At 37.3% G+C, this 12,500-nt stretch overlaps 1 protein-coding gene across 1 annotated transcript; it reads left to right on the forward strand.

Moving 5' to 3' along the window:
- The first annotated feature begins 2,894 nt into the window (after positions 1-2,894).
- On the forward strand, positions 2,895-5,738 carry LOC144956833 (uncharacterized). The gene is made up of 2 exons (XM_078887588.1): positions 2,895-2,950; positions 3,448-5,738. Exon 2 carries the CDS (start codon positions 3,812-3,814, stop codon positions 5,090-5,092), a length of 1,281 nt encoding a protein of 426 aa, XP_078743714.1. The 5' UTR covers positions 2,895-2,950; positions 3,448-3,811; the 3' UTR covers positions 5,093-5,738.
- The last annotated feature ends 6,762 nt before the right edge of the window (positions 5,739-12,500 follow it).

Here is a 12,500-nt window from a genome sequence, read left to right on the forward strand (position 1 = left end):
GTCTTTTTTCTTTTTTTTCTAAATTTATATCCATTTCTTATTGTCCAAATAATTGTGCAATAAAATTCAACAATTTTATATACTCTTTTCACGATATGTGCTTCAGTGTATATTTTTATTGGCATGAAATGACGGATGACTGAGGCATTTCGCATTTGCGATGTTTGCGCAGGTCTCAGATCCCCCTGCGCCACTGGGTGGTTAAGGAACCCTGCCAGAATCAGGGGAAAAAACAGAGATCGGAACTGATCGGAATTTGATTTCAAGATGACATGGTGGTAATACCAAAAATGATAGAAGGGAAGATGAACAGCTTCGCTTGTTTGGTGGTTAATCACGAGGAGTAACTTCTAGTGCCGCGCTGAGGGCCGGTCCCAAGAACCGGTCAAACGGTTCCTTAGCTGAAAACCGGGGACCGGTTCCAAGGTTGAGAACCGTTGGGGTTCTCGCGTCTTATAACCTTTCTACGGTCCCAGCGGTTTTCGCGTCTTACTGCCGTTTCTCTGTCCCAGCAATTATTTGCCTATGGCGTATACTAATTCGCCTCTCTTCCAGCAATCACCACCCATCCCATTTAATTAATCGCACCCACCCCCTTTTGCAATAAACTAAACGGCACAGACGACGATCTCTCTCCTTGCCGCTAAACTACCCTCTCGTGTGTGGGGCGGGAGAAGTAGGAGTCGCGTGACATTCATCAACGCATTGGACGATTCAATTATTCGTAGTAAATTTCAAAATTTACTACAGACTAAGTATCGTAATGACAATGCTCTATGAAAATAGAAAATAGAAAATGGCCATATCACCCATCTTATCTAATGAGTTATTGTTTGAAATGAATGTGACAACTATGAGATGTGTATGTTTGTATGTATGTGTGTGTTTGTGTATGTGTTTCGAACCTAGCAGGTCCGATTTTTTAAATTTTCTTTTGTCTATCCGTTGTCACCACTCCTTTTTATCGCATTGTTGTCATTTAATAATAGAATATTTAAATTTCGTTTGGTGTTTTAACTAATAAAATAAAAGTTTCACATACTATATCTTCCTTCAAAAATACAATTATAATGTCTGTATTATAAAAACCCAATAGAATATTTGGGGCCCGATAGCTCAGTTCATAGAGCACTCGCTTCACACGCAAATGGACAGAGTCGATGGTTTTTTCTGATCTCACTGTCTACTGAATAGGTTGCTAGATCTGTTAGATCTGGCGAAATGTAATTTGCGATAGACTGGCGTCCTATTCCAAAGGTAGAAATATAAGATAGAAAAAAAAGGAATGAAAAGGAAAAAAGAAACAAATCAAAACAAACTCTTCCCATATATTTGATCCAGCATGCCACAGAAACAAAATATTAACCATCCCTTGTCCTTTCACTCCCTGACATTGACCGACCACTCCATCAATCTTTTCAGACACACATACGCAAACACACACACACACACACACACACACACACACACACATGCTTAATGGATAGTGTTATAGCACTATTTGAGGAAGCAAGCCGTCTCCGCTCCCACTTTCACTAAGCGGTTCTACTGCCATCTACTGCAGGCACGGTTCCCATCGTGTGACGGTCCCAACGATTCCTTGTGAATGTCCAATGTCAAAAAAGAACCGGTCCTTGCGGTTCTCATTTCCCAAAAACCGTAGAACCGCTCTCCTTAAACATGACTGGGACCGCTCGGCACTACTCTATTGTCTCATAACACTGTTGGCTTAATTTTCCAAGCTGATTTCTCAGCTTTGAAGTTTTTTGGTCTTTGGGGAAGATGGCCGTCGCCATTCCAATAATTGTCTCTTCTACTCAAGTTCAACCGACATAAAACACCACCTCTGCAAAATGCTGGAGTTTATAGACGTCATCAATGCGTTTAAACAGGTTCCTCGAGGTCTCTTCTTCAGAAAAAAGAAATTCAACGACTTTTTTCTGTCCCTGACGGACATCCATGGGGGCAGCCATTTTGAACTGTCATAAATTTGTCAAAATTTGACAAAATTAAAACTTTAAACTTACAAGTGTAAGTTCAATTGAGACAAATATGACGTCACATGAAAAAGAAATGAACGCAGTAAGAGATTTGTCCAATTACTTTTTGATTCACTATCCTGTGTATAAAGCTTTTGTGAGAATCAGCACCTCAGTGAGGACAACTGATAATTTACAAAAATCTAGAAATGTCACATTTCTCGTAATATTTACTTTAAAATCAGTTTTTGAAATATGACCATTTATATAGTTTTTCAGGTACTTATTCACATCTGAATCGAGTGGGGTAATGTGTGTAAAGAATCTTATCCAAGAAAATGAAACCGGGCCCAGAATTCTCCACGATCATTGTCACTCATCCGACCACAGACCACGCATACCATCGCTTGATTTTTGTGTCAAAACGAGACACGACGACACCGTACGCCCTAGTCTTCAAACCACACATCTGGTTCATCACAACAGAATATCTGTTTGAAGTGATGGCTCACATTAAGGTTATTCATGTTATGTGTTAATACAAATTACTCACAACATCTTCCAGCCGGATGTATTGCACTATTAACACACAAAACTTTTTGTAACTTTGAACGTTTATAGTCTGATCAAATTTAATGAGATAATCATAATAATGACTGGCGATAAAAAGACAATAACAAAGAGCTGGGTGACGTTAATTCCGTTCATTCTATTGTGAATATTAATGTGATAGTTTATGGTTGATATGGCTTTCACACATTATTATAATCTACCAACATCTGTTATTTTTATAACATTGACACAGCAACCGCATTCAAATCGCCATGCTCGCACATATTATATAAGTTAATGAAGATGTTGCACTCTTCAGTCCTGTAATCAATGGATGAAGAATAATACCAAGGACCCACAAACATATTATTCACCTGGTATCCATATATCGAGATGTCGACATTCTATTTGTGTAATTCGTGAGTTTTGTGAAATCACCAAGCCCTATGAAATGGCTCACGTATCTATAGGAAATGTCATGTTTATTGTGTTTAACTGAGTTGGAATACATTCCTCGACGAGAAGTATTAACATTATAATTAATTTGCAAATATCACAGTCGAAACGATTAAAATTATACTGCATTATTGTAATACATCATATATCTTTAATCACCAGGCTTAACCCTCCTCTTACCAGTAATTTTCAGAATTTTCCCAAAAACTTCACATCCACCTAACACAAAAATATTTTTTTTATCACTCAAACACAAGAGCACTAAGTTCTTGTGATAAATAATGTCTTTAGCGAAACATGCTCGACAACACACTATTCATTTTCTTAAAATTTTATGATGTACAAGAGAAATTTGAATAAGAAAAATGTTGGTTGTATCGTAACGAATATGACGATTTTCCTATAGTTGGTAAGGAGCGGGTTCAAACCTTACGATCATTAAAATTTCAATTTCCTAAAGAGCTGAATAATTCCATAGAAAGGATGTGTTTAATACATCTTGATACGACGTATTCCGATCTCTACTCGTGGATAATAGAAGCTGTAAACACATCTTCTCCAGGATATCCTGTCGGCTGCAGCACTAAAGACCTCCTTCAAGGATGGAAACCCCATTTTTCTTCTTGAATACATATTTTGGCTTCTTGTAAACAACACAATAAGCTTTTCTGTGAAGTTAACCATCACTTTTTTAATTGAGGCGCGTATCATATCATAAACTGTTAACCTGTTTGATTGGCTAAAAAATAATTCTAAAAATGAACAAATAGGGATGTGACGACAAATGTTTTTATGAAATTTTTTAAAATATTCTTGGAAAGATAATGGCCGACAGATTTGGAAAATTTAGCACTGTTATCGGAACATTTTTTATTGTACTGCCTTTCGGATTTGTTCAGAGCTGGAGCAATGTATCAACATATTTAATTTCCTACTTATTTAGGGCTACCGGCTCATCGTCTGTCGGAGTTAAGTCCAGTTGGATCATTGCTCTCATTTTTATCTGCAAAATAATAACTCTGACATTCTGTGGACGAATCTCTTCTCTGATTGGAAAACGCGCCACAACGTTGTGCGGGATTTTGATTTTATGCATAGGACATGTTTTCTCGTATCTCACAGTCGGGGTCTCATTCTCAGCCTTGGCGACAACAATTTCCTTCCTCATAGGATCGTCAAACGGTATCCTAGAGGGAGTGGCCTTGAAATACGTCATCGAGTGGTCAGATGGAGACTCCGGCAAAATGACTTCGGCTATCATGACAGCTTATTCCGTTGGGGCTATATTCATGTATCAGTTTGTCACTGGATATTTAAACCCAAACAACTTGCCACCGGATATAACAATTGGAGATGTGTCGTTTTTTAGTCAAGATGAGATTTTGGACAGTGTGCCGAAAATGTTCGTGTGGTTGGCAGGAATGTCTTTTGGGATTCAGATGATAGGTTTTGGTCTTTTGAAAGAAGTCGTTAGAGAACATGGATATGAAACGATTCCTGATAAAAGAAAGGCTGAAGATTCCAATGGTAAAACTGACGAGTCTTGTAGTATCCCGTTGAGTGAAATGAATAGAAGAAATGAGGCAAAGGAAATTTGTGAGGAGGTTGTGGATGCGAAAATGGACATACATTTTGTGAAACATAACAATGCGGATGACCAAATTAAAGAAACGAAACACTGTGAAGTCTGTGGAAATTGTGATTTAAGCTTACTAAATGAAACCGGGTTGGATTTTGAAGAGATGGAAAACTCAAACTGTATCAAACATTCTCCACTATATAATCAACATAAACAAGTTGAAAACTGTAAAAATCTCGAACAACCTACAATAAGTACTCAAGATGATTACGAAAATGTGTCAAATACTATGGAAGAAGCTAAACATCCAACATTTCTAGAAGGAGCGTTAGTCATTCTCCGACAACCCTCCCTGTATGTTCTATGGATTGGTTATTTCTGTGCAGACTTTATAAACATTTTACTATCAAACTTCCAAAAGATCTACGGACAGCAATTCATCAAAGACGATTTCTTCTTCAGTACCATGGCCTCAGTTTTGGCATTCTCCGCTGTCTTCACTCGACTCTCGATAGGAGTGGTATGAGACAAATTTCATTATAAAACAGTCATGATGGCAATGTTCACAATATCAACCATTCTTCAATTCTCCATGTATTTTTCCGCGTTGGAAAACAGATGGTTTTACTTTGTCTCTGTTGTCTCTCTGGGATGTGTATGCAGCATTTTAGCACCAAGTTGGATAATTGCCTCGGTGGAAATCTTTGGGAAAGAAAACGTAAACACGAGCTTTGGTTTGGTGATGACGTCAGCCCCTGTCGGTTATCTTATTTCTGCATCTATATTTCCGTCTCTTCTGGCAAACTATGGTTGGTTTGGAATATTTCTAACAACGTCTGCTATGACATCAATTGGGCTGATCACCACTGTTTTGTTTTTGAAATACAATTAAGATTGTGTTTGTAATCAGGATAGGTTACCCAACTAGTCAATCTGGTATTTATGTCAGAATGAATTGATCTAGACATGACTTAAAGGCAACGTACAAGCTTAACTGAAGTCTCATATTTTGGACAATAGATTCAGTTATTAGCATTTATACCATCCCATCATAATACCGGTTTCAGGCAGTTGGTTGCATATTGGGCATTTGATGGAATTATAAATTTTGTTAGTGTATTATTTTTTGCTATTAAAGATAACAAATTTTTAGATATTTATCCACATAAAAATACCGTTTTTAGTCATTGTGTTACATAATATGGTCGTGTTAATCTATACATTGAAAATTGGATTTAGAGTAATCTTATCTTATGTGATTTTATTGGTTAAAAAACCTTCCTATAATCTTTCTATTAATATATATTATATTTGGCAGCGTGGCTCAGCGTTATGGTCTTTGCTTTGAACCCAAAAGGTACCGAGTTCGATCACCCGCCGCTGCGCTGTGTGGCCTTGAGCAAGTCACCTCGCCCAAGCTCAATTTGCTGCACTACGGCTAATGCCTGGGTTACTCCAGTCTTCCCTTGTTTGTCTCTTTGTTTTTTAAAGTTTTTACGGCGCTTGCAACACATTTAGGTCATATCAGCGCCAGTAAAAAGGAGGAAAATTGGATAGTGAAAAGACAAAGTAAGACTAAGGGGAATGGTACAAATAGGGAACAGCTGTAGATTCCAAGAGCACACTATCAGTGTACTTAATTTGAGATCACCTAAATGTCTCACCCATACACTAGCAGAAGATCAAACTAAGAGGAAAACATTCAAACGCTTTCATTATACATTCAAAATAACAAACATAATAATAAATAACAGAGAGATGATTTACAAGGAAAGAATAATCATCTCCCAAAACAATAACTATGACTGTTTCCCTCCCAGCCAAGCACCACGGCCAGGGCAAAACCAAGTAATCTCATTCCAAGACAAAGACAGAAAGCAAATTGGAAAACAGATAGAGGGGGATAGAAGACACAGCAAGTACCACCCTGTCCACTATGGGAGGTCAGGAACCCCACCCAGAGTCTTCCCTTGGAATAGACCCTAGAGATAAATGTCCCCTATGGGATGAAAAGGGATTGTTATTATTCATTAAATTTTTTTATTCACTTATTTTTGCCAAAGGCTCCCCTTTAAACGTCCCAGCAATTGGGTGACCAAATGAGTAATGGTAGAATTTCTGACCAGTAATTACGAAGACTGAGGTTTGATCCCTAATCGAGACATGCTACGTTTTTTTTTTTTTTTTTTTTTTTTTTTTTTTTTTTGAGGTGGGGGACTATTTGTGGATGAGATTTTCAAAACTTGTTTAGTCGAATATTTTCATAATTCAGAGAAAACTACATTTTTGTCATTGATTTAGAAGCATAAAGAGTAAAATATGTGTCTTATTTATCTCATAGGGGAATGGTACAAATAAGGAGCAGATGTCTCACCCATACACCAGCACAAGATCCCACTAGAGGAATACACTCAAATGCTTGCATTATACATTCAAAATAACAAACAAAATAATAAATAAAAGAGAGATGATTTACAAGGAAAAAATATCATCTCTGGGTGGGGTTTCTGGCCTCCCATAGTGGACAGTTTGGTACTTGCTGTATCTTCTATCCCCCTCTATCTGTTTTCCAATTTGCTCTGTGTCTTTGTCTTAGAATGAGATTACTTGGTTTTGCCCTGGCCCTGGCCGTGGTGTTTGGCTGGGAGGGAAACAGTCAAATCATCATCATCATCATCATCATCATCATCATCATCATCATCATCATCATCATCATCATCATCATCATCATGTGTAGTTTTAAACGTCATTTTCTCTAATGACTCTTACTTACTTTGCTTATCTATCATGGCCTGCGCTGGTATTCCGTTGCCTATCACATGCCTCCACCACGATCTGTCCTCTGCCTCCATCGTGTACTCGGAGTTTGTAGGGATGTTGCCTGTTGAAAGACAGCCTCAAACTGGTCAAAAACGTCAACATCTGTCGACCACCAGCTCGTTTTCCCTCTTTATAAATACCCGCTGCCATACATGGCCTAGAAAGCCAATTTGCCTTTTTCCGACGGTTTTCCCTATATTCTAAGCAATGATTCTATGGTATCCAAAAATAATTGGATTCAGTAGTCTGATGTCACACCGCCCGGCAACGGCGGCAATCTTGGTTCTAAACAAAGAAAATCATTACTTTATATTCTTCAAGCTGGCAAGAACTTTTCATATGTCTTGTGATCAGAATGTGTAAAAGTCAAAACATGATCAAATTTATGTTGTTGTCTTTTTTCCCTCTGGATACACTTTTATGCTCGCCGGAGAAATATTTCATACGGGCGTCCTTCATTGTTCCGATAGTTTAGAGCCAGTGTTACTAAGTTACCATGCGTCATTAGGAAGGAAGTGACGTTACGACTATTGAATCCTATAGCTCATTGAAAATGTTAATTCATATTCTATCCAAGCCGATATGACTTAGATAGCACGGTTAAAATTAAAAGTCACCTCCTCAATTTTTCATGTACTTTTTTCCCTGATCTTTCTGACAATGTTTCTAATCCTGTTGACGATTGTATTGCATGTTAATGGGGTCATTAACAATGCACAAATAAAGGAGTCATTCAATTATACATCATTACAGCAGATGCTAATCACCAACACAGCTCAGCGAGTTAACAAAACGAAATGATTATAAAATAATTTAAAAAAGAAGAAGAAGAAGAAGAAGAAGAAGAAGAAGAAGAAGAAGAAGAAGAAGAAGAAGAAGAAGAAGAAGAAGAAGAAGAAGAAGAAGAAGAAGAAGAAGAAGAAGAAAAAAAAAAGAAGAAGAAGAAGAAGAAGAAGAAGAAGAAGAAGAAGAAGAAGAAAATAAAATTCCCTTTATTCATCCCCATGGATGTTGTAGTCAGGAGTAGTGAAAATATGGGACTGGAACTGAATATATCTAAAACAGAATGTATGACGGTATCTAAAAATAATAACCCACCAGCCTGTGTAATAACAAGCAGAGGACAAACAATACAACAAGTTGAATGTTTCAAATATTTAGGCTTCAATGTAACATCCAATGGAAAATCAGATTGTGAAATAAAGAAAAGAATAGGTATGGCGAAGAATGCATTCAACCAGCTGCATACAATTATGAAAAACAGGAATATTAGCATGAAAACAAAAATCAAAGTCCTGGATTGCTATGTACTGTCTGTGCTGCTATATGGTTGTGAGAGCTGGACCATAAACAAGACCATGGTTAAAAGACTGGAGGCAGTGGAAATGTGGTTTTACAGAAGAATGATGAGGGTGTCATGGATGGAAAGGAAAAGAAATGAAGAAATTTTAGAAATGGCAAACAGAAAAAGATCACTGATAACAAAAATCATCAAACGCCAAATGGAATTTTTAGGACACATTATCCGCCACCCTGGTTTGGAAATACTCGCCTTGACTGGAAAGATGAATGGAAAAAGAATAAGAGGAAGACAAAGAATAACGTATTTGAAAGGGATAAGAACTTGGACAGATGAAGCTGAGAAAGGTGGCGCTGCTTTAATAGAATGGCAAGAGATAGATCAGCTTGGCGGAAGATGACCTCCGACGTCTGCTTCAGATATGGAACTACATGAGATGAGATGGTGAAATTTGACTTTAGGGTCTATTCCAAGGGAAGACTGGAATAAATCAGGCGTCAGCCGCAGTGCAGCTCCGCAAAGTGAGCGAGGGCGAGGTGACTTACTCAAGGCCACACAGCGCGGCGGTTGATCGAACGGTACCTTTTGGGTACGAAACAAAGACCGTACCGCTGAGCCACGCTGTCCCCGCAGTACTATTGCGAATTGCGATTTCACGAGGTAATCGCGTCTCAGAAAATTAGTGTTTGTTCCCTCACTGAACATAACAATGTAGGTATTTTTTGTTCAAAATGGAGTGTTGTCGATTGGCTTGAAGTTGGATGAGTGTGTTAATTTGGGAAGGAAAGAAAAGGAAAGATGATTGAAACATTTTGTGTGACTGAGAATTGGTAGTAGTAGTAGTAGTAGTAGTAGTAGTAGTAGTAGTAGTAGTAGTAGTAGTAGTAGTAGTAGTAGTAGTAGTAGTAGTAGTAGTGTAGTAGTAGTAGTAGTAGTAGTAGTAGTAGTAGTAGTAGTAGTAGTAGTAGTAGTAGTAGTAGTAGTAGTAGTAGTAGTAGTAGCAGTAGTAGTAGTAGTAGTAGTAGTAGTAGTAGTAGTAGTAGTAGTAGTAGTAGTAGTAGTAATATGCAGTGTTTCATTCATCCTGTTTTGTTGATAAAGGGGAAACTCGAAATGTCTATATTATCTGTTGTCGTATAGAGATAGTTCGAAGATGACGCCACTCAGGTCTTTGTTATTGTTTTTTGCCATCCGCGTTTATGAGTAATGCTCACTGAATTATATTAAACGTTCATGGATACACACAGTTTTGTGTGTAGGCCCGTTATACTTCCGGATGGCAATGTTATGAGCTTCTTCGCCAAGCGCATACTATCTATTAAATTGAAGCTTTCATTCCATTTCACATTGTTATTTATTGTTGAAACCAACACAGTGAATATTTTTGAGAGGACAGCACACATGTAAACACATTTTCAGGGCTCGATGATTTCTACGAGTGAACAAAACTCACAAAATCAAACATCTCATTTTTTTTAAAACCTAACACCGAGATATCAGTCCCGTGTGGAGAGGTCATTGCAATTTTTCTTTGTCCACAAACTTTTAAAAATGTAGCTTTTATATGGCGTAATATCGTCGCCATCGTTATGTTATAGATAGTATGCGCTTGGCTAAGAAGCTCATAACATTGCCATCCGGAAGTATAACGGACCAACACACAAACTCTGTGTAACCATGAACTTTTATAGTCTGGTTAATACAGTTTAGTGAGAACAACTCACAAACGCGGATGGCAAAAACAATAACAATGGCCTGAGTGACGCCATCTGCATACTATCTATTGCCTGATACTGAAATCCTAAATGACTGGCAGTTTGACGTCATTATTTGGTTTTTGCACCGCCTAGTGAGTTGTCGTTAGTAGAAAACAAGTCATTTCATTGGTAAAACTATTGAATTCAACTCACTATTTGTTTTCTTTTGTGGCAAAAGACTGGCATTTTGACGTCATTTTTTGGTCAGTATCAGGCCATAACTTTACGAAGGCCACGGTAATATCCACTAAACGTGCTCAAAGCGCTTTACAAGGGACTGAATTTGGTAGATAATGTATTTCGCAACAGTCTGTTTGTTAGAAGTTAGTGTGAACTACTCAAAAAAAGGGCTGGCAATAACAAAGAGCTGAATGACGTCAATCGGATTCCTTAGTCACGTCCGTCAAACAAAGAGCAGCTTGGTTCTAAACAAAGAAAAATTGTACTTTTTATTCTTCATGCTGGCTAGAACTTTTTCACGTGTCATATTATCAAAATGTATATAAGTCAAAACATGATCAAATTAATAATGTTTTTCTCCTCTGGATACACTTTTATGCTCGTCCGAGAAGTATTTCAGAAGGGCGTCCGCCATTGTTCCGATAGTTGAGAACCAGTTATAATAAGTTACTATGCGTCATTACGAGTGAAGTGACGTACGACTGATGAACCTTATCAAGATATATATATATATATATATATATATTATATATATATATATATATATATATATATATATATATCAGAGTTGTGGCTTATTGCTTGAAAAGATAGAACGAAGATGGCGTCACTCAGGTCTTTGTTATTGTTTTTGTTAGGTTTTGTTTTGTTATGTTTGTTTTTTTCAATGTTTTGTTTTGTTTTGTTTTTGTTTAGTTTTTTGTTTTGTTTTTTAAATGCCCACATTTATGAGTACTTCTCACTAAACGGTATGAACCAGACAATAACAGTCCATGGTTACACAAAGTTTTGTGTATTGGTCCGTTATGTTTCCGGATGACAATGTTGTGAGTTTCTTAGCCAAGCGCACACTATTTATAAATAGTATGAAGTTGACGTCACTCGGGTCTTTGTATTTTTGCCATCCACGTTTATGAGTAATTCTCACTGAACTGTATTAACCAGACTATAAATAGAATGCGCTTGGCCAAGGAGTTCACAACATTGCCATCCGGAAGTATAACGGACCAACACACAAACTCTGTGTAACCATGAACTTTTATAGTCCGGTTAATACAGTTTAGTGAGAACAACTCACAAACGCAGATGGCAAAAACAATAACAAAGGCCTGAGTGACGTCATCTGCATACTATCTATAGACATTCAAGGCTATACATAGTTTTAATAATAAAGTGTTCTTTTATAGCGCTAAATGCCGAAGTCTCAAAGCCCTTTACAAGCCAGAAACACACTCGAAATGAAATTGACATTCAACAAAATGGAATTTTAATTAAACGTATAATTTATTCATAAATAAGAAAATGCCTAGAGTAGTATACAACAGTGAAATGTATAAGGAAAAAAATATCTGCAAAAACTGATGATTAACATCGGACTGTTCGTCTCTCAGTTAAGGACTCCAAGGCAACACGATGTAATCACATTTTAAGCGCTTTGAGGTTTCGACGAAAGGCGCTATATAAATATGCTTATTATTATTATTTATTATTTATAAACAAAGACAGAAAGCCACCTGGAAAAGAAAATTATGTAGGAGGTTTGAAGACAATGTAAAGGTACGTGACCTCCCCATGGGAGGTCAACCTCAACCGAGCTTTTCCAGATGATTTCCTTTATTTGGAGATTGAAAAATTAACGTAGAATAATGCAACGAATAATATTTTTATACATTCGGCTTTACTCAAAGAAGTTACCACATGCGAATTATGGGCATGATCTATATTAACTTTCCATATGCTCGAGGTCATTGGTCACATTGCAAAATGTGCTCAAAGTGACCTACATAGTGAAAAGCGTTCACATATTTTGAAATATCTAACATTACGATTGGTCATTGTGTTCAGCTTGACACATGGGTATGTTTACAACTTTCATA

This window comes from Berghia stephanieae, chromosome 11 (genome assembly GCF_034508935.2).
Source record: "Berghia stephanieae isolate SIO BIC M18660-M18661 chromosome 11, UCSD_Bste_1.3, whole genome shotgun sequence".
Lineage (NCBI taxonomy): Eukaryota > Metazoa > Mollusca > Gastropoda > Nudibranchia > Aeolidiidae > Berghia > Berghia stephanieae.